At 41.6% G+C, this 24,061-nt stretch overlaps 1 protein-coding gene across 1 annotated transcript in view; it reads left to right on the forward strand.

Moving 5' to 3' along the window:
* The first annotated feature begins 758 nt into the window (after window positions 1-758).
* Window positions 759-24,061, forward strand: part of LOC127628178 (uncharacterized protein KIAA2026-like) — a 31,644-nt gene continuing 8,341 nt past the window's right edge. Inside the window, exons 1-4 of the mRNA XM_052104906.1 lie at window positions 759-1,060; window positions 1,293-2,030; window positions 2,675-2,875; window positions 22,336-23,762. Of these exons, the coding sequence (XP_051960866.1) occupies window positions 1,405-2,030; window positions 2,675-2,875; window positions 22,336-23,762 (2,254 nt within the window). The 5' untranslated portion in view covers window positions 759-1,060; window positions 1,293-1,404. The remainder of the gene's footprint in view (window positions 1,061-1,292; window positions 2,031-2,674; window positions 2,876-22,335; window positions 23,763-24,061) is intronic.

Consider the following 24,061-nt stretch of genomic DNA (forward strand, 5'->3'; position numbering starts at 1 on the left):
GAATAAATGTAAATGTAACACATTGTGGACACAAAATAGTCACACTCAGGAACTTCAGGACAAAAATGTCCCCATTAAAACAATATTTGCAATATTTGATCCCAGCGCCATTAAAGCATAAAATTATTAATTCTATGATATTATGTTTTCATTCTGGAGCCCCGGCTTTAAAATTTACATTTTTAATATTTTCCACCAGATAGCACCATTTTTCACATGTTTATCCTGTGGAGCAAATACAAGCTTTTCCCCTATTCACTGTTTACTGTATTATAGAGACCTGCAGGACAACTGAATACATGATGCAGATACAAGTGTGTGTGTGTGTGTGTGTGTGTGTGTGTGTGTGTGTGTAAAAAACAACAATGACATTATATAAACAAACTGGCATTAAAGGGTTAAAATCCTGAAAATGAATGAATATTCGGTAGTGGAAAATAATAATAATATATAATATTAGTATGCCAGTTTTTTGTTAGTTTTTTTTTTTTTTTTTTTTACATTTTTTTCCTCTAAGGACCTCTGAGTAACTTATTTATATTGACGCACAAGGGTTAAATATTCAATAATACTGAATGAAACCATTTATATAGGTCTGGCATGGTATTTATAGGATACTTTCAGGTATTAGACGGAGTAACGTGGCATCACTTTTTAAATTTGTATTTATTTGTTTATTGTTTAAATTATTAAATTATGATTATTTTAGTATATCACACATACACACAGACACACACTCACACACAGACACACACTCACACACAGACCCATACAAACATACACACACAGACACACGTTTCGCTGCTGCTCGATTTGCGGGAAAACTTACACATTTTCATTCGTGACGGTTAATATCTCCCGAGCTTCGGATTATATCTGTATTTATTGACAGGCCGCGCCGCACTGGAACTATGATCTTCAGCAGTCAGCGGTACAGAGACCGGCGGCTGCGCGGCTCAGGCGACTCATCCTCGGTGTGAGAGTTAAATCGAGGCTGCTGGCGCCGCGGCCTAGTCCGGGCGGTTTAATGTTTCACACGACAACACAGCGCAGCGCTCCGGTAATGTGTTAAAACTCACTCAAACAATGAAATACTGTAGGTTAAGACGTATCAGGACTGAAAGATAGTAGTAGGGATTTTGATAGTGTCTATAGATTCATTGATATGTATGAAGACTTCAAATGTATTAGTTATTAATAACTGTATTTGTAACACTTAATTTAGACTTGTTTTCTCAATCTCATTTGTACTGGAAGTGTAAATAAACGTTTATGTGTTTTTATTCAAACAGTTTCCACCCGGATCAGAAATGGCTTCATGCGATGGCAGATTGACATTGATTGACAGATGATGCAGGAGGCACCTGTGCAGGTGAGCGAGGCTCTCATCATCACAGCTGGAGAATGAAGCTTCATTCAGACTCAAATGACAGTGGACACGCTTGTGAATCCATGTCAAACGCTGCCCAGGATATGAACCTGAACCACTGTTTGACCTTGACCTCCTGCGGGCTCAAGCATGGGTCACAGGACTGTGGTCCTGGATGGCTGGAGGAGCCAGAGCAACTCTGTAATGGTTTGTCTGACCAATCAGAGCTGGAGAATTTCATGTCACACTGTGAGAAAAGCAAAGTTGACCCCGACCGAGTCACAGTGACCTTTGAGGATGACAGCAGGTCGTTAACGTCCAGTACGTTGGACGATGAAGACGGTGTTGCGCTAGAGATCCAACAGGCCTACAGAATATTTCAGAGTTTTCTTTCGGAGAAACACAAAGCAATAGCTGCCCCGTTTTGGCACCCCATTGGCCCGGGAGCACACGGGGATCAGGCCCCTGACAGTGACATGTGCTTCAGGAAGATGGATGATAAGTTTGTGAATCGGGAGTATGAATCGATTACAGCATTTGTGGCTGATTTCAGACTGATGTTGGAGAACTGTTATCGGTTTCACGGTGTTGATCACTGGATCTCCAAACAGGCTCAGAAACTGGAGATTATTCTGGAACAAAAGCTCACCCTATTGTCCAGGTAATTTTAAAATAGACATTGGGCTTCATTCTCAAAACAAGAGGAGAACAAATTTCCATTCCATTGTCCCTCCTTTTATTAAGAAAATTGTACAAATAGGGGTCGGGGTGTCTCAGCGAGTATTGACGCTGACTTGAAGAGTTTGAGTTTGAATCCAGGGTGTACTGAGTGACTCCAGTCAGGTCTCCTTAGCAACCAACTTGGGCCGGTTGCTAGGGAGGGTAGAGTCACATGGGGTAACCTCCTCATGGTCGCTATAATGTGGTTCTCGCTCTCGGTGGGGCGTGTGGTGAGTTGTGCGTGGATGCCGCGGAGAATAGCGCGAAGCCTCCACACGCGCTACGTCTCCATGGTAACGCGCTCAACAAGTCACGTGATAAGATGCGCGGATTGACGGTCTCAGACGCAGAGGCAACTGAGATTCGTCCTCCGCCAATTGAGGAGAGTCACTACACCACCACGAGGACTCAGAGCGCATTGGGAATTGGGCGTTACAAATTAGGGAGTGAAAGAAAAGTACAATTTGAGGCAGCAGTGAGGCACTTACAAAGGAAGTGAATGGGGCCATTTTTTGGAGGGTTTAAAGGAGACAAATTGTTGATTCAGCACCTACTGATGTTATTTTTTTTCTTTGCCCTCATTAGGACCTTGAGAGAGAAAACAACCCTGGCCGTGACATCTAGAGGTCGCTTTGGCACTGAAGATGAAAAAGGGCCAGTGGGCACTTCATCCAGGCGGCGATCGGTACCACGAAACCTGGCTGCCATTACGGTGGGTGGCAGTGAGACCATCATGGTGCAGGCGCTGAGACTGGAGGAGCTACAGCGAGCCAAAGAGGAGAGAAGGTGAGAATATTGGTGTATACCCATTATATAAAAAAACTCTTCAACGTGAAACCAATTAACCAATTGCCAAATAGCTAATTTGGCTTCAACTGCACCTTTCACTACTGCAGTAGTAATACAGCCTTTTGATGGTTAATGTAATAAAGGTTACGGCATTACCATACAGGCGGAGAAGCTCTGGAGGGTGGACTTGACCTTCAGCATCCACGTCCTGTTCAAAAACTCATTATCTCATTAAACATCCTGTAACAATCAGAAATACGTGACATTATGGAAGTAAAATGGCTTGAGAATGGGGACAATAGATTGCAAACGAAAAGAAATGACGAAACATAATGAGGCATAATTCGATATTTCAAAATTGGCAGAATTGTTTTCTGTCCATGTGATCATAAATTAAATGACCCGTTAAACATCATAATCTCTCTGTCACTTTGATACTATTTACGGGGCTTGCACAAGGTCATTAAAGCACTGGAATTCCTGGAAAAGTGCCTTGAAACTGAACATTTCATCCGTGTAATGTGTGTCATTCAAAGATGAGATCCACGCACGCCACTTTCATTGAATAATGGGCCTTTTAATGTCCTTTCTGTTTAATACATTTGTGGATCAAAAAGTACAAATTAAAAATATAGCTGCAAGCAGCGATGGCGGGCCCAAGCCGGTGGCACCGCCACCCCCGTGCCTTTAGGGTCGCTGCTGGCACCGCTACCCCCGTGCCTTTAGGGTCGCTGTGCACGATGGGCAATAACGTAACCTCGCTTTGACCGTCGAGAAGACGTGTGCTGTAGAGCTCGCATCAGCGTGGGCTCTGCAAAAGTGCGCATGGAGGGCACATATCAACCACAAAGTATGCGTTAGCACCCTTCCGATACCTAAAATGAAAAATGAGACACCCGGTCTCATGGAGTTAATGGACACACGAAATAAGTACACAAGACTGAAAATTCATATGAAGTGTGCCATTTGGGACAGGGCCTAGGACCGTGAACCACAATAGTCACATCTATGAGATAATTCAAATGTAGAATAATTTTTGATGTCATAGGTCAATATCTTTTGCAGCACTTAAACGTGTTAATCCAGAAGGCCAGTATTTATCCGGAGGTCTCTGAACAGGTTTATTAATGTAATTATAATTTACGCACTGCTGAAGTTTCGTCGAGATCAGTTAATGTATGCAGAAGTTATAACACACTTCCTTGCTTTTATGCTGCCTTTATGTGCTTTTTGGAGCTTCAAAGTTCATTTGCAATGTGTTCCACATTCAAACCAAAATATCTGACTGTCTGTTGGTCGGAGCTAATGACTGTAAATTAGAAAGTTGTTCGGCTCGACGAGAACAATATACACGCCGAGTTTTGTAACTATAGATAGAACTAACTAAGTTATAACACACTTTGTGTCCTTTTTTAGTCATAAATTATTTTCCTCGCCACGGCCAAAACGTTCGAGATATCAAACATCCGTCCGCAATGTAGCATCCTCAATGTCTTGACTTCATGCTGACCGAGTTTGGTGGCGATTGGATTAATTCTCTATGAGGAATATATAGAAATCCAGAGCATGTGTTTCCAAACAACCCATAATAGCCGACTTCCTGTTGGGCTGGCGTAAAACTTAGAGCACGAAAGTTGTTCGGCCCGATGAGATCTAGAAGTGTACCGAAGTTTCATATTATTACATGCAAGCATGTTTGATATATGGACAAGTGTTCGAATCCCATTCCAGGTGTCGCTGTCGAGCCCCCTGCCACACCCGGTACCAGCTTCAGCCCGGCCCTGATGGCCGCGGGTTCTGACCCTTGTGCAAAGTTTCAAGAGTTTTCGAGCACGTTAAGGGCCCCAAAAGTCCCAGAAACCTTGAAAAACAATCAAACAATCAAAAAGCAAATCTCACCCAACAGAGAACCCCCCCCCCTCCCCTCCCCCCCCCACACACACACACAAAAAATTTGGCAGGGCCATTCTGTCTGTCAGAGAGACACAGAGAGAAAAAACACTGAACGGGAGGGGTCACTCAGAGAGAGAAAAATTGAAAGAAATCCACATTCAAACCACAATATCTGACTTTCTGTTGGTCGGAGCTAATGACTGTAAATTAGAAAGTTGTTCGGCTTGATGAGAACAATATACACGCCGAGTTTTGTAACTGTAGATAGAACTAACTAAGTTATAACACACTTCATGTGTCCATTTTTAGTCCTAAATCAATTTCCTCGCCACGGCCAAACCGTTCGAGATATCAAAAATCCGTCCGGAATGTAGCATCCTTAATGTCTTGATTTCATGCCGACCGAGTTTGGTGGCGATTGGATTCATTCTCTAGGAGGAATATATATAATTCCAGAGCATGTCTTTCCAAACAACCCATAATAGCCGACTTCCTGTTGGGTTGGCGTAAAACTTAGAGCACGAAATTTGTTCGGCCCGATGAGATCTACAAGTGTACCGAGTTTCATATCATTACATGCAAGCATGTTTGATATATGGACAAGTGTTCGAATCCCATTCCAGGGGGCGCTGTCGAGCCCCCCTGCCACGCCCGGGTACCATCTTCGGTCCGACCCTGATGGCCGCGGGTTCCGACCCGTGTGCAAAGTTTCAAGAGTGTTCGAGCACGTTAAGGGCCCCAAAACCTTGAAAAACAAAAATAAAAGCATTTTCACTCTTCTGCAAAATCAGCACCCTCCCCACAGACACAGAGAGACGTAGGGTCAGTGAGAGAGGGAGAGAAAATTCTCCAAAACATCCACATTCAAACCAAAATAGCTGACTTTCTGTTGGTCTGAGCTAATGACTGTAAATTAGAAAGTTGTCCGGCTCGATGAGAACAATATAATTACTGAGTTTTGTGACTGTGGGTCAAAGTGTAAAGCAACCCCCCCACTTTTGTCAAAAGGTGGCGCTACTGAGCCCCTGCACCACGCCTGTTTCTGAAACTTTGCACATGTCTACTGGCTAATAAATGTGATGTGTCTGTCGAGTTTCATGCAATTTCAAGTATGCTAAGAGTCTCAAAAGCATCAAAAAAGAATATTCAAGTTTGAAGCGTTGCCACGACAACAGTTTTTAAGATATCAATAATCCTTTCACACGTCTACATCTGCCGTGTGTTTACATTATACACATAAAGTTTTAAGTAAATCGGGTAAAAATAAGAGGGTGATTTCAAAGCATTTTGAAAGTGACACACTTCCTTCTGCCAGTTGGTGGCGCTATAACTTTGACTCACAATAGTCACATCCATGCGATCGGCCTCTTACAGCAAACACACTGCTGAAGTTTCATCGAGATCAATTAATGTATGCAGAAGTTATAACACACTTCCTGTTTCTCTTTTCGTGCCATCATTTCATTTCCTTGCCATGGCCAAACCGTTCGAGATATCAAAAATCCGCTGACCAATTTTTCATCCTCAATGTCTTGACTTCATGCTGACCGAGTTTCGTGGCGATTGGTGGAATTCTCTAGCAGGAGTATTTCACATTCCATTGTATCGTTTTCCAAAAACCCTAAATAGACGATTTCCAGTTGGCCTGAGGTAAAAAGTAAAAGTATGAAGGATATATGAAACGATGAGATCTATATGTGTACCAAGTTTCATATTATTACATGCAAGCGTGTTTGATTTATGGACCAAGTTTTCGGACCCTGTTCCAGGGAGCTGTCGAGCCCCCTGCCACACCCGGTACCAGCTTCAGCCCGGCCCTAATGGCCGCGGGTTCTGACCCGTGTGCAAAGTTTCAAGAGTTTTTGAGCACGTTAAGAGCCCCAAAAGTGCCCCAATAGTCGTAAAAAAATAATAATAATAATAATAATTAAAGCTGCGAGCAGCGATGACGGGCCCAAGCCGGTGGCACCGCCACCCCCGTGCCTTTAGGGTTGCTGTGCACGATGGGCAATAACGTAACCTCGCTTTGACTGTCGAGAAGAAGATGTGTGCTGTAGAGCTCCAACGAACATTCGCAACGACAGCTCTCGACCTAGTTAGAAGCATTTCTTGTTTGCATGACGTGGACTTAATAAATCCTTATCTTGAGCCAAATAAACAAGCTGACATTCAGTACAACCTGTGTCTTTTGTTTAGAACACATACAAATGTTATTTATGTACCGTTTTTGTACGGTACATAAATAAATAAAGCACCGTTTTTGAAGACTGCGCATGTGCTGAGCGTGCTCTACTATGTAAGAACGAGCCGATTATTGAATCTGGAAATGGGTGGGGCCTGTAACACCTTTAGGAACCAAGCGTGCAACACTCATAAATACCGGTTGTAAATCACATTCCCTCACTCGTCTTTGAGATGGCTTCACGTGTTTGGATCGTCGGCAGTTCCATCATCCGCACACTGCATACTCGCTTCTGTGAGCAGCACCTGGACGGAAACCTCGGTCTTCAGTGTGAGATCACCTGGGGCGGCAGAGGAGGCAGACTCTGGGAGCAGCTGTTTCCAGCTCTGCGCTCTCTCAGGGCCAAAGCTACAGCTCCAGATATTCTCATTATTCACCTGGGAGGGAACAGTTTGTGTCGGGTGGGCGCAACCGCCTCGATTTTCTTCGGGAAATAAAGAGTGACCTGACCGAAGTCTTACAAATGTTTCCCAGAACCAGGCTGGTGTTTTCTGGCATTTTACCCCGTCTAAATTGGAGAGGACAGACTGGCAGGACTGGCTATGGCATTGAACGAGGCCGGCGGTGGATCAACGGCGTCATGTCTGGCTTCTTGGCAGAGAGGCAGATGCGCTGCATTCACCACAGAAACATCGGCTTGTTCCATCTTTGCAGAGACGGAGTCCACCTGAGACCAGAGGGAAACCAGCTTCTGCCGAGCAACCTCCGAGAAGCTCTGCAGGTGGAACTCAGAAGATGAAGCAACAAATGTCCTTTTAAGGGCAGCAACAATGGCTCTTTTAAGAGCCACATTCACTCATTCAAATAAAAGCATTTTCCAAGTGTGTGAAATTCGTTGTTCCTCACCTTACTTGATGTCAGGTTTCAGATGACTTGTTTTTAAATAAAAATGTCGATTCCTCTTATCCATTCCTTTGTAAGCATTTCAATATAACTTTCAAACCATTTAAGAATCGTACGCTGTTTTCTGTGCTGACCACAATCCAAAGCGTGCCATAAAGCAGCGGTTCTCAAACTTTTTTGTTTTGGTTTATTTATATAAAGACACAGAGAATATTACTTGCCTTACCTGATTAGAATTATAAAAAAAATAACTAGGGAATCACTAAAACGAGAGAATTATTCTTATTTGATGATACTCTCAAAACATTCCACAACAAATCCTTGAAATTGAATGATATTCAGAACAGAACACGAATAAAAAAGCGCTCTCTTTACAATCAAAATGTTTTTACATTTGCGATGTATTTGGATGCTAAACTATTCTTTATTATAGGCTTTGTACTTTACTCACGCTCCAATACCGACGTAGAAAATCATCCGCTTTACATGCGTAAAAATATGCTTGGAAACATCACAGTGGGCGGTGCTTACTGTGAATGATACTGAATTGTACTACTGACTATTTAAACTAGGGCTGGGCGATATGGCAAAATATATTATCACGATATTTTTTTCCATATTGATCGATATCGATATTTGTTACGATATATAATTTAATAATGCTGCCCGTTTGAAAAGTATACTGATAATGATGCCTGAAGAAACCAGAAGGTTCAATAGTTGAACTATATAGTTTATTAACATAAATAAATAACAATGCAAACATTTAACTGTGCAAACATGGATTGGTTGAGAATATATTTTGTTATAAAAGAATATTGATAAACTTTAAATCTAAATGTTAACATTTTACTTTTAGCAAACATGCTTTATCTGCCTTGACAAAACAATGCAAGTTAGCTTGCCTTGTAACTGATTATAAAATATAAAACTAAAAGCTGTGACTACAGTACTATCACATCAAATTTCTTTGGCAGGGCAGCAAACATTTCAAAATGTTTGCAGAGGTACAACCAAGACAACAAATGTAAACAAGTGAACCACAAAGTCCCTGGCAGATTTAAGTACTTAACTGTCAGATAAATAAAATATTAACTGTGTACTGGTTTTAAATATCTCAAATGTTTTAGAGGTAGCAATCTGAGTAAAAAGTGCAAAATGTAAACATTGTAAACCAGTCACTATGCTACACCTTTTAGGTAGTGCTCATGTAACCCTAATTACCCTATTATAGGCTTTTTGCCAGAAAGACTAGTCTGCAAAACTTGTGGACGGAGTAACATTAACATGGGCCCGCATTTTCATACTCTCGGTGTGGTCGCTGGGATGGTACCTTTTCAGGTGACCGAAAAGGTTTTATTTGTGTTTCCGTCTTGGTTATCACCGACCGGCGGCATATTTCGTGAGACCGTCTTTATTTGCGCGTCGTCGCTTTTCAGATATCCAAACCACTTCCATATAATTGACGTCTTGTTACCTTTTTTGTCAACAATTTCCTCAGCTTTGGAAGATAGTTCGAGTTCGATCGTTTCCACTCATTTTTCTTTACACTCACTTTCTTCACTGCCGGTAGCTCAAACAGTGCTCTGCTAGCAAATGGGCGTGTACTTAGACGCTACAAGCCAAAATCTGCGTTCTGACTGGCTGTTGTCCGTTTATTTCTGCTTTGTAATAGGCTGTTAGGTCTATCCATATCGAGTAAACATGTCAAAAGTTTATCATCGTAGTCTAAATAAATATTATCGCGATGCCATATCGAGATCGTTTTATCGCCCAGCCCTAATTTAAACAGAGTAATTTTTATATGTTAGGTTTACTATTTTATTATTATATTTTATTGCGGATATAATGAACAGGCTGCGATGACAAGATTGCAATGATGGAGTGTGTGTGTGTGTGTATTTGTAACCTTAAGTAATCATGGTTTATTTATTCATTTATTTATTCATTTGTTCTTTTATTTATTTATTATTTAACATGCATGTGTGCATTATTAAAAGTACCATTGCAGCAACGAGAACGGGTCTGAGCCAAATTATGTTAAAGATGTGTTCTGGTGACTGGCGTGTTTTTAAACCAATCAGATAAGAGTAAATCGAGAGTTAGCGATTAGCTCATCTGATTGGCTACATGAAGAAGGTGGACCCGCCCTCCACTTCGCGACTCCCGTTGGAACTACGTCATTTCAACAACAAATGGTAGATTTATCAGAAAATTAATCAGAAAGAAAATCAATCGCAAAGATCGCAAAACAATAATTATAAAAGTGGTTGTTTGCTGCCATTTTTTTTGTTTTCTTAAAAATGTAAAACACAAGCATATATGTTTTATCACAGGTTTACAATAAAAATAAGAGTGTGATTTCAAAGCATTTTGAAATTTGATCATCATTCTCGGACGTTTTGATACGTTCGGATCGATCAGCCCATCCCTACTTTCTTTAGACATATGTTTCATGTGTTGGTTTTAATAAAGACTCGGAGTACTCATAAAACTCACAGAACGAAATATGCGTCACACTTTACTGCGTTCTCAACAACATGTACAAGTCTTCTTCATACGTTAAAACAACGAGAATACAGAAAATAGGCTTAGAACTCCACCTAGTGGTTATATTATAGAATTAAAGGAGAAATTACATGAGACAGCTTTATAACTGAAATGGCTTTAACTGAAATAGACAAAAGTTTAATATAACTATTCTGATAAGTGTGTATTTCCAACATCATGTTTGTGTTATCAGTTTCTGTAAGTTTTTGTGACGTGTTTCAGAAAGATAATGGCTTAGACAGAGCAATAGTTTATTTTCATCTTAACCGGACATTAAAGTTGATCACTGCAATAATTCATAATTCAGTATATTGAAACCCGATTTCTTTATCAACTGTTTGTTCTATTGAGACATAAGGGGGTGATTTCAAAGCATTTTGAAAGTGACACACTTCCTTCTGCCAGTTGGTGGCGCTATAACTTTGACTCACAGTAGTCACATCCATGTGACACACTGCTGAAGTTTCATCGAGATCAGTTAATGTATGCAAAAGTTATAACACACTTCCTTGCTTTTATGCGTCCTTTGTGTGCTTTTTGGAGCTTCAAAGTTCATTTGCAATGTGTTCCACATTCAAACCAAAATATCTGACTCTAGGTCAAAGTATGAAACCAATACCCCACTTTTGTCTGAAGGTGGCGCTACTGAGCCCCTGCACCAGGCATCAAAAAGAAAATTCAAGTTTGACGAGCTGCCACAACAACAGTATTTAAGATATCAATAATCCTTTCACACGTCTACATCTGCCGGTGTTTACATTATACACATAAAGTTTGAAGTAAATCGTGTAACAATAAGTGGGTGATTTTAAAGCATTTTGAAAGTGACACACTTCCTTCTGCCAGTTGGTGGCGCTATAACTTTGACTCACAATAGTCACATCCATGCGATCGGCCTCTTACAGCGAACACACCGCTGAAGTTTCATCGAGATCAATTAATGTATGCAGAAGTTATAACACTCTGACTGTTTCTCGTTTCTCGCCATCATTTCGTTTCCTCGCCACGGCCAAACCGTTAGAGATATCAAAAATCTGCTGGCAATTTTTCATGCTCAATGTCTTGACATCATGCTGACCGAGTTTGGTGGCGATTGGTGGAATTCTCTGGGAGGATTATTCCAAATTCCATTGCCTGCGTTTTTCAAACAACCCTAAATAGACGGTTTCCTGTTGGTCTGGGGTAAAAAGTAAAAGTATGAAGGATATATGAAACGATGAGATCTATATGTGTACCCAGTTTCATATTATTACATGCAAGCGTGTTTGAGTTATAGACCAAGATTTCGGACCCTGTTCCAGGGGGCTGTCGAGCCCCCTGCCACGCCGGTACCAGCTTCAGCCCGGCCCTAATGACCGCAGGTTCTGACCCGTGTGCAAAGTTTCAAGAGTTTTTGAGCATGTTAAGAGCCCCAAAAGTGCCCCGTGAAGTCGTAAAAAAAAATAATAATAATAATAATAATAATAAATATAGCTGCGAAGCAGCGATGGCGAGCCCAAGCCGGTGGCACCGCCACCCCGTGCCTTTAGGGTCGCTGTGCACGATGGGCAATAACGTAACCTCGCTTTGACCGTCGAGAAGACGTGTGCTGTAGAGCTCGCATCAGCGTGGGCTCTGCAAAAGTTCGCATGGAGGGCACATATCAACCACAAAGTATGCGTGAGCACCCTTCCGATACCTAAAATGAAAAATGAGACACCCTACGGTCTCATGGAGTTAATGGACACACGAAATAAGTACACAAGACTGAAAATTCATATGAAGTGTGCCATTTGAGACAGGGACAGTGCCTAGGACCGTGAACCACAATAGTCACATCTATGAGGTAATTCAAATGTAGATTAATTTTTGATGTCATAGGTCAGTATCTTTTGCAGCACTTAAACGTGTTAATCCAGAAGGCCAGTATTTATCCGGAGGTCTCTGTTCAGGTTTATTAATGTAATTATAATTTACGCACTGCTGAAGTTTCATCGAGATCAGTTAATGTATGCAGAAGTTATAACACACTTCCTTGCTTTTAAGCTGCCTTTATGTGCTTTTTGAGCTTCAAAGTTCATTTGCAATGTGTTCCACATTCAAACCAAAATATCTGACTTTCTGTTGGTCTGTTTGTTCACTTGAGACATAAGAGGGTGATTTAAAAGCATTTTGAAAGTGACACACTCCCTTCTGCCAGTTGGTGGCGCTATAACTTTGTCTCACAATAGTCACATCCATGTGACACACTGCTGAAGTTTCATCGAGATCAGTTAATGTATGCAGAAGTTATAACACACTTCCTTGCTTTTATGCTGCCTTTATGTGCTTTTTGAAGCTTCAAAGTTCATTTGCAATGTGTTCCACATTCAAACCAAAATATCTGATTTTCTGTTGGTCTGTTTGTTCACTTGAGACATAAGAGGGTGATTTCAAAGCATTTTGAAAGTGACACACTTCCTTCTGCCAGTTGGTGGCGCTATAACTTTGACTCACAGTAGTCACATCCATGCGACCGGCCTCTTCCCGCAAACACACTGCTGAAGTTTCATCGAGATCAGTTAATGTATGCAGAAGTTATAACACACTCCCTTCTTTTATGTTACTTTTGATGTGCTTTTTGGAGCTTCAAAGTTAATTTGAAATGTGTTCCACATTCAAACCAAAATATCTGACTTTCTGTTGGTCTGAGCTAATGACTGTAAATTAGAAAGTTGTTCGGCCCGACGAGAACAATATACACGCCGAGTTTTGTAACTGTAGATAGAACTAACTAAGTTATAACACACTTCATGTGTCCATTTTTAGTCATAAATCAATTTCCTCGCCACGGCCAAACCGTTCGAGATATCAAAAATCCGTCCGGAATGTAGCATCCTCAATGTCTTGACTTCATGCCGACCATTGTTTGGTGGCGATTGGATTCATTCTCTAGGAGGAATATATATAATTCCAGAGCACGTGTTTCCAAACAACCCATAATAGCCGACTTCCTGTTGGGCTGGCGTAAAACTTAGAGCACGAAAGTTGTTCGGCCCGATGAGATCTAGAAGTGTTCCGAGTTTCATATTATTACATGCAAGCATGTTTGATATATGGACAAGTGTTTGAATCCCATTCCAGGTGTCGCTGTCGAGCCCCCTGCCACGCCCGGGTACCAGATTCAGCCCGGCCCTGATGGCCGCGGGTTCTGACCTGTGTGCAAAGTTTCAAGAGTTTTCGAGCATGTTAAGGGCCCCAAAAGTCCCAGAAACCTTGAAAAACAATCAAACAATCAAAAAGCAAATGTAAACCCAACAGAGACCCCCTCCCTCCCCACACACACACACACAAAAAAAATTTGGCAGGCCCATTCTGTCTGTCAGACAGAGAGACACTGAGAGAAAAAAACACAGAAAGGGAGGAGGAGGGTCACTCAGAAAGAGAAAAATTTTAAGAAATCCACATTCAAACCACAATATCTGACTTTCTGTTGGTCGGAGCTAATGACTGTAAATTAGAAAGTTGTTCGGCTCGACGAGAACAATATACACGCCGAGTTTTGTAACTGTAGATAGAACTAACTAAGTTATAACACACTTCATGTGTCCATTTTTAGTCATAAATCAATTTCCTCGCCACGGCCAAACCGTTCGAGATATCAAAAATCCGTCCGAATGTAGCATCCTCAATGTCTTGACTTCATGCCGACCGAGTTTGGTGGCGATTGGATTCATTCTCTAGGAGGAATATATATAATTCCAGAGCACGTGTTTCCAAACAACCCATAATAGCCGACTTCCTGTTGGGCTGGCGTAAAACTTAGAGCACGAAAGTTGTTCGGCCCGACGAGATCTACAAGTGTACCGAGTTTCATATCATTACATGCAAGCATGTTTGATATATGGACAAGTGTTCGAATCCCATTCCAGGGGCGCTGTCGAGCCCCCTGCCACGCTCGGGTACCATCTTCGGTCCGACCCTGATGGCCGCGGGTTCCGACCCGTGTGCAAAGTTTCAAGAGTTTTCGAGCACGTTAAGGGCCCCAAAACCTTGAAAAACAAAAATAAAAGCATTTTCACTCCTCAGCAAAATCAGCACCCTCCCCCAGACACAGAGAGACGTAGGGTCAGTGAGAGAGGGAGAGAAAATTCTCCAAAACATCCACATTCAAACCACGATATCTGACTTTCTGTTGGTCTGAGCTAATGACTGTAAATTAGAAAGTTGTCCGGCTCGATGAGAACAATATAATTCCTGAGTTTTGTGACTGTGGGTCAAAGTGTAAAGCAACCCCCACTTTTGTCAAAAGGTGGCGCTACTGAGCCCCTGCACCACGCCCGTTTCTGAAACTTTGCACATGTGTACTGGCTAATAAATGTGATGAGTCTGTCGAAGTTTCATGCAATTTCAAGTATGCTAAGAGTCTCAAAAGCATCAAAAAAGAATATTCGAAGTTTGAAGCGTTGTCACGGCGACAGTATCGAAGATATCAATAATCCTTTCACATGTCTACATCTGCCGTGTGTTTACATTATACACATAAAGTTTTAAGTAAATCGGGTAAAAATAAGTGGGTGATTTCAAAGCATTTTAAAAGTGACACACTTCCTTCTGCCAGTTGGTGGCGCTATAACTTTGACTGACAATAGTCACATCCATGCGATCGGCTTCTTCCAGCGATCACGCTGCTGCGGTTTCATGGAGATCAATTAATGTATGCAGAAGTTATAACACACTTCCTGTTTCTCTTTTCGCGCCATCATTTCGTTTCTCGCCACGGCCAAACCGTTAGAGATATCAAAAATCTGCCGGCAATTTTTCATGCTCAATGTCTTGACATCATGCTGACCGAGTTTGGTGGCGATTGGTGGAATTCTCTGGGAGGAGTATTCCAAATTCCATTGCGTCGTGTTTCAAACAACCCTAAATAGACGGTTTCCAGTTGGCCTGAGGTAAAAAGTAAAAGTATGAAGGATATATGAAACGATGAGATCTATACGTGCATCGAAGTTTCATATTATTACATGCAAGCGTGTTTGAGTTATAGACCAAGTTTTCGGACCCTGTTCCAGGGGCGCTGTCGAGCCCCCTGCCACGCCCGGTACCAGCTTCAGCCCGGCCCTGACAGCCGCGGGTTCTGACCCGTGTGCAAAGTTTCAAGAGTTTTTGAGCACGTTAAGAGCCCCAAAAGTGCCCCAATAGTCGTAAAAAAATAATAATAATAATAAATATAGCTGCAAGCAGCGATGGCGGGCCCAAGCCGGTGGCACCGCCACCCCCGTGCCTTTAGGGGCGCTGGTGGCACCGCCACCCCCGTGCCTTTAGGGTCGCTGTGCACGATGGGCAATAACGTAACCTCGATTTAACTGTCGAGAAGATGTGTGCTGTAGAGCTTGCACTGCAAAAGTGCGCATTGAGGGCACATATCGACCACAAAGTATGCGTGAGCACCCTTCCGATACCTAAAATGAAAAATGAGACACCCTACGGTCTCATGGAGTTAATGGACACATGAAATAAGTACACAAGACTGAAAATTCATATGAAGTGTGCCATTTGGGACAGGGCCTATGACCGTGAACCACAATAGTCACAATTCAAATGTAGAATAAATTTTTATGTCAATGGATGTCATAGGTCAATATCTTTTGCAGCACTTAAATGTGTTAATCCAGAAGGCCAGTATTTATCTGGAGGTCTTTGTACAGGTTTATTAATGTAATTATAATTTACGCTTATGTGTTCCTATGATATGCAATGGAAGTACATTTTTATGTTTAACATGGGTGTATTCACAATACATAGCATACAATATAATATTTTAAGATTATTTATCATTATGTTAAGTACATCATTAAAGTTAAGATAGTAAATGTATTTATATATTTTGTAGTAGCTAATATAACAAGCAAGTACACTGCGGGAATTATGAATTATACCAATGGAGTATGGATTGCTTTTATGCTGCCTTTATGTGCTTTCTGGAGCTTCAAAGATTAATTTGCAATGTGTTCCACATTCAAACCAAAATATCTGACTGTCTGTTGGTCGGAGCTAATGACTGTAAATTAGAAAGTTGTTCGGCTTGACGAGAACAATATACACGCCGAGTTTTGTAACTGTAGATAGAACTAAGTTATAACACACTTCATGTGTCCTTTTTTAGTCATGAATTAATTTCCTCGCCACGGCCAAAACGTTAGAGATATCAAAAATCCGTCGGCAATGTAGCATCCTCAATGTCTTGACTTCATGCTGACCGAGTTTGGTGGCGATTGGATTAATTCTCTAGGAGAAATATATATAATTCCAGAGCATGTGTTTCCAAACAACCCATAATATCCGACTTCCTGTTGGGCTGGCGTAAAACTTAGAGCACGTAAAGTTGTTCGCCCGATGAGATATAGAAGTGTACCGAGTTTCATATTATTACATGCAAGCATGTTTGATATATGGACCAAGTTTTCAGACCCCGTTCAAGGGGGCGCTGTCGAGCCCCCCTGCCACGCCCAGGTACCAGCTTCAGCCCGGCCCCGATGGCCGCGGGTTCTGACCTGTGTGCAAAGTTTCAAGAGTTTTCGAGCACGTTAAGAGCCCCAAAAGTGCCCCAATAGTCGTAAAAAAAATAATAATCATAGTCATCCTAACGAAAACAATAGGGCCTTGCCTTTTCAAGGCTTGGGCCCTAATAATAATAATCCTAACGAAAACAATAGGGTCCTACGCACTTTGTGCTTGGGCCCTAATAATAATAATAATAATAATCCTAACGAAAACAATAGGGTCCTACGCACTTTGTGCTTGGGCCCTAATAATAATCCTAACGAAAACAATAGGGCCTTGCCTTTTCAAGGCTTGGGCCCTAATGAATTCTAATCACACAAAGCACGGATGCAGTGAAGAAACCATGTGACTCATCTCTCATCAAAGTCCCCATGACGTGCTTTGACGAGCGTGGTTCGATTTGGTGTTTTGACGTACTTCTTACTGAAACAGGAAATAGGGGGCGGGACATGTCAAACAACTCTTTTAAAAATAGCCAATTGGCTTTAGTGTACAGCCACACAAACACTGACTGCGTTAACATGGACACCAGAAAGTGGCTTATTGAGAGAAAGCAGCGTTCCCGTTTACCTGCACTGTTTAACACTTTTCTCTTGTATACATGTGCCTCGGTCCGTAAGCAGCTTTCTCCACAGCAACGTAATGTCTAAATGTGTAAATCACAAACATGGCATCCGAGGAAGACATCACTATTTTATTCTCTGTTGCTTCGCTTTATTCCCAGATATTCCAGAGTTGTTGCTGTTTTTGTTTTCCTAACTTTCCATCGCGATATGCAGCGGAATTGCGCTACAATAGTGGGGCTTCCCTCTTACATAAAGCTCAGGGATTCCCTCAATGTATGAGCACATATACATGAACGTGAGGGGCCTTCTATATTTTACAATGGTATGTATAAATGAGTAAAGTTTATAGTGTATGTACTTTTCCCACTGTACTCCCAGAAATGTTGATTTCTTTTGGCTGTGTTGACTTTTGTTCTCCGGTCTGTTCCACGCACGTGCACTCCTCAAAACCTGTTAGAATGGCGCTTATGTGTTTACATGGCTGCGTTCCCGAGGAAAAACCTAGGGATGTTAAACCGCTTTCTCTTAAGCTCTTTAACGGTGTAAGGAAATCTGCATTCTCATTGACATGATGTTTTGGAACGCCGCTTTCTGCAAAAACCCTGGAATAAACCGTTTTCTTAAGTAAACGTGCTCACAGACACATACATACCCATTTCCACCATGCTGCTTATGTCAGAGCGGCTTACAGTGGAAACGATCTCAGTGCTGGCCAGCATTTCCACTGACCGATGAGCTGACAACATAATACATAACCAGCCCACAATCGCACGCAGCACATCGTGGCCTGTGCTTGACGAGGCTGGAGCCGTTGTGCGAGATGAATGAGAAACAAGCGAGTAAAACATATCCATGTTTTGAATCACAATTCTCCAAGCATAAAGAACACTTACTGGTCCTGTACACCCCTTCGGTAGCACAATAAATATAAATAAACTTCAGCGACTTTTCTGACGTCCAGCTCCAGTGTTAGTGCCTCACATTCAGAAGTGAAGCTAACCCTAGTCCCTATTCCCTTTGAAGACAATAACCTTCTACTGTGAGAGCTTCAGATGGCTGAAAGGTGATAACAGTCAGTCAGAATTCACTTTTTAAGAGAAATCTTATTGGAAAATCTGTTTGGAATGACCCTACGTCATGGATTGTGCTCCCTTCGAAGTGCCCTGCGAAGGCATAATAAGTGGCAGTTAGAACACTGCCAGACGTGCTGAACAGATGTAGAGAGAGGGCGTGTCCTTGTTCTAGAAAGCATTTGATTGGACAAGGTTTCTGAACCTCTATGTGACATCATTGGAGTTCCTGAGTCTTTTTAGCCAGAAGAGATACTGGAGATGCTGAAAGTTGCAGAATGTCAGATTCAGAAATCCTTGTTATTAGTGACACCTGTGGCCGTTCAGTGAACTGCAGCCTGTTGCTCGTGCACACACTCCATACAAAACATACAAAGAGACTGAACGTGATTGACCAGCATCATGCTCACAGATGAGGCGGCATAATTAAAATGACAACAGGTATGATTGTTTTACTACAAACTTTGACTAAACTAAAACTACTTATCAGCTAACATTAGCATACTGATCCACACATACAGCTGCATACTAGCATAACATTATTTGAAAGTTATGGATCAAGCATAAACGTACATTCTTTGGATTTTCCCGGCAAAAATGACCCGCTCCCTTTGCATTAAAATCAGTCTACAGGCTTTAATAGGCAACCTTGGAAGTCTGGGAAGGGATCGTTTTTTTAAGTTGCATTACAAGCCGTTCACACATTGGCAAAAAAACATTTTTAAACATGAATTATGTCAACGTTTAAAAGTACACTATCATATAGATGACCTTAAAGCTAATAGATATTGACTACAAGCAGCAACATTTACTTTTTCACTCTTTAAAACCCTTTTGTGAGATGCACTTTGAACTGATGTCATTCATAAATGTAAACTCTGAATGTAAACTCAATGTAAATAAATTGTGCACATTATTTCAAACAGTGACTGCTCATAGTATTATTGTATATTCAATTTCATGACATGATATTAATTGAAGAATGTGGCATTTTTAAAAAGCTAAAAGTTGTTTATAATAACTAAACAAATTATTAAAAAATTATTTAAAATTTAGACAAAAATATTAATATACTCTTTCATATTTTTTAACTATATATATATATTAGTGCTGTCAGTCGATAACTACAAAAAATTATGCAATTCAAAAAAATTAATCGCGATTAATAACAGATTTTAAAAGTGCTGAAATTTGACACTACATATACTTCTATTCTTGTCAAAATGTATTTATTTCCATCTTAGGAAAGAAAACAAAACAATATGTAGCAATATAATGCTTTATTGTTGTATTTATATTTATTTATTTAAAATGTTCTCTCCTTTTACTTCCCAATTTGGAAGGCCTAATTTCAAGTCCTCGTGGTGGCGTAGTGACTCGTCTCAATGAGACCATCAATCCGCGCATCTTATCACGTGACTTGTTAAGCGTGTTACCGTGGAGACGTAGCGCATGTGGAGACTTCACGCTATTCTCCGCGGCATCCACGCTCAACTCACCACATGCCCCACCGAGAGCGAGAACCACATTATAGTGACCACGAGGAGGTTACCCCATGTGACTCTACCCTCCCTAGCAACCGGCCCAATTTGGTTGCTAAGGACACCTGGCTGGAGTCACTCAACACACGCCCTGAATTCAATCTCACGACTTCAGCTGTGATAGTCAACATCAATACTCGCTGAGATACACAGAGCCTAATATAAAGCTTTATTAACAATTTTCAAACAAAAGCCTTGCACTATGTAAAGACGATTTACTAAAATATCACCAATTTAAGGAACATTAAACGTTTCCCAAAGTCTAAGTTGTAGTTCGACTAATTGAAAGAACTACAATAGTCCCCACATAGGTTGCATATTCATTGCAATGGGCATTAAATTCCTTAAACTCTCATCCTCCACAGTATTCATTTGCTGGTAGACTGTGGTTGCTGTGTTCATGATTCACGTCAAAGCGGCAACGCCAGCGTCGTGCACCACTTTTATCTAACCTTGAGAATCACTTGCAAACAAAAACGTCTCATTCTGCGTTTTGGTGATAGACATGATTTTGTGTGCTTCTGGGTAATTAAAATGTCCCATCTGGGCTTGTTTTGTACATTAGTTTTAAGAGGTCCTTTCTCCATCATTTTATCACTGACAGGGAAGTGCTGTCAGAGATTGTTTTATGTACTGAGATAACAACCTCCGTTGCTCTATCATAGGAGAGGTCAACTAGCGTGTTAAGACAGTTCCACCCATAGAATGTTTATGGGACCGCTGCGTTATGCTATTTTATGCTAAGCTTGTAGGCTCTTTTGGTAGAGGGGCTCTTGCGTGTATTGCGTGTGCAATGACTCCAGACGGACACATTACAAAAGTGCTGTACTTTATGCTGTATTAACGGTAAATGTGTTAATCGCGATTAAGAAAAATGAACACATTAAACTTTTAAAATGAATCGCATGCATTTACACATTCATTCTAACAGCTCTCTCTCTCTTTATATATAAAGTATATATTAGGGCTGTTGATTTAATGCGTTAATTCAGTGCGATTCATTTAATTAAAAATAATGCGTTAAAATAATTAACGCAATTAATCGCCCCTGGACCGTAATAAGGAAGATTCCTGAGAAATTCCTGAGGAATGCTTGTAGTACCACCTGTTTACTCCAGGGGGCAGTAAGTGAAACTGCAGCTGTATGAGCAACACACAGTTTATACAGTGAAGAAACACTTCAGCACAAACATGTGTTACATTCTTACGTTCAAAACACTTGATGGAGCGCAAATCTGAACTAAGAGATCCCAAGATGTGTTTAAAGATTGAGTATTAAACTATATTTAACTCGACACAGTGAACTAAACATTAAATGTTTATGACACTACACTAGCATGTCTGACGCAGGTGTACATTGACGGTCCTTAAACAAGCCCTCATAATAAATTTCTGATTGATAAATTCACTTGTGTAATGGATTACTGTGAACTGTGTGATGATGATTGACTTATGATCAATAATATGGTAGTAAACAATACATTGTATTCTAAAGACACAGTTATATTGTGTTCTATATTTTATAATATAATATAAATATAATTTTTTAATATTTAAAGATAACTATGTATAATTATTTCATCATTATATATTGAATTATTGTTATATGAGGGGCTTTCTCAGCTGTATATGCAATTAAATGCGATTAACACCATGTAATTAATTTGATAAAAAAGTTTAATCGATTGACAGCCCTTGTATATATAGTGTCAAATGCTCGCAAAAAAGATGCATCTTCAGATATTTCTCGAAGGTGGCTAGAGAATCAGCTGCTCGGGAGTTTGACAACCGTAGTTCCACCAGCGAGGAACAGTTGAAGTGAAGGTCTGGGAGAGTGGTTTGTGTCTCTGTAGGATGACATCACGAGGCACCACTTACCTGGTGATCGTAAGCTTCTGGTGGGCAGAGAGAGAGTGTAGATGGTAGGTTGCGGAGCTAGTGGTTGTTCTGTGAGCATCAATGCCTTGAACTTGATGCGAGCGACCATTGGCAACCAGTGCAGTTTGATGAACAGGTGTGACTTGTGCTCTCTTGGGCTCATCGAAGACCAATCTTGATATTATATCAAATCGAGATAACATCGAATCATGAACCTTAATGTACAACAACTGAATCGTGAGATAACCATATCATACAACACCTGGTTGTGAAATTTAAAATCTTTCAAGACTAACCAGTCTAACCAGGCTGTCGTTTCTAACTGTAACCTTTGCCCTTTGACATCTAGGCAGCGGGAACAGGAAAGGAAAGAGGCAGAGGAGGTGTCAGTGAAAGAAGTTGAGGATTGGGAGCATTCCTTGCTGTCTTTATCAGAACCGTGGACGATCCAAACCATGTGGGAGCTCCCAGCCATCGGCCACTTCCTGTGTCTTGCCCAAACGGCTCTCAACCTCCCTGAGATCGTTTTCTACGAGCTTGAGCGTTGCTTGTTGATGCCTCGCTGTAGTTCTTTCCTCGATAAGGTCATGACGTCTCTTCTCTGCCATCCGCACAAGAGAGCGAACCTGCACCGCCGCCTGGCACTGCCCTACAGGAAGTGGGAGGCGGAGTTACGTCGGAGGATGCAGGGCTGGTACCAGGCGGTCGGGAGTGTTGAAGACCAGGTCACTCGAGCAGAACAGCTCGGACTTTGCCATCAGTTCTTTTGGACTCTGGGCGAGGTAAATCCTCTAGAGGAAATGGCGTTCCACCAGCTTCCGTTTAACCAGCGTGTTTGGCTCCTAAAGGGACTCTGTGATCATGTGTACGAGACGCAGAAAGACGTGCAGGATGCCGTTCTCGGGCAGCCCATTCATGAGTGCCGCGAGTCTATCTTGGGCTACGACGGTGAGGAGAACACCTACATACACTTTCCACACTTTTGCGGCGCAGACTTGAGGATCTATCGCCAGAGTCCTTGTCTCGCAATGGAGTTTCCTCTACCAGTGTTCCACGTCAAGAGATCTGAGCCGGAAACGGGCTCAATCGGGTCAGAATTTAAGGTGGAATTGAATGAGAAGGGACTGATTCTGTCCGTAGATGGTGTAAAGTTAGAGAATGACAGCTCATGCAATACGGAGCCGTACGCATGGGGCGTAAACGAAGATTTGCTCTCCGACAAAGAGGATCTGGATCAGAAATGTCCTTCAAGTGTCCTCTTAGGGTGCAAGGAAGTTTCTTCAGAGTCTTCAAGAGGCATTCGAGAGAAGTCCACGGAGGAAGAACATTCAAAAAAAGAGGATGAGTCAGATTGTGAGCCGTGGTTCAGAGTTGGCGACAGCTGCTACCGAGGCAAGTCACCTGCCAATTCTCTTATCTCACATACTGACAAAAGTCCTAACAAGGACATGATTCACAAGACACGTGAGGAGCACAGTCCCTGTTCAGAGTGTTCTGGGGTGTCCAAGGAAACATCACGGCACTGCTCATGCTGTCGGCTCTTAAATGACCCGATCAAACCTGAAGTCACCCGCCCACAGCAAGACAACTCCACACAGGGGGCAACAGAAATTACACGTGCCAGGAAAAAGAAGAGGAAGAAAAAGAAAGAGAGTAAGTTTGGGGTGAGAAAAACCAAGTCAAACAAAGTGAACTTGAAGAACAGAAAAGCTAAAAGCAGCCTGCACAGAGCCGCCAGCACCATGAAGAAGGACAAGAGGAAAAAACGAAAACTTGGTAAGTGAAATATTTCTTGATCTTTTAAGAAAACTGTTTGATTGTGAAAGTCAGAAGGTTTTTTGTAGAATGGTAATTTATGAAAAAATTCATTCATTCATTGTTTTGATATGAAATTACAGAGCCAAGGTGGGAATTATTTGCGTGACCTTGAAATAGTTTTGCATGCAGTAATAATATTTTTTGTTACCTCGCAATAAGTTTTGCGTGCCCTGGCAACAGTGTGCGTTCCCTCGCAACAGTGTGCGTTCCCTCGCAACAGTGTGCGTTCCGTCGCAACAGTGTGCGTTCCGTCGCAA

This window comes from Xyrauchen texanus, chromosome 34 (genome assembly GCF_025860055.1).
Source record: "Xyrauchen texanus isolate HMW12.3.18 chromosome 34, RBS_HiC_50CHRs, whole genome shotgun sequence".
Classification (NCBI taxonomy): Eukaryota; Metazoa; Chordata; class Actinopteri; order Cypriniformes; family Catostomidae; genus Xyrauchen; species Xyrauchen texanus.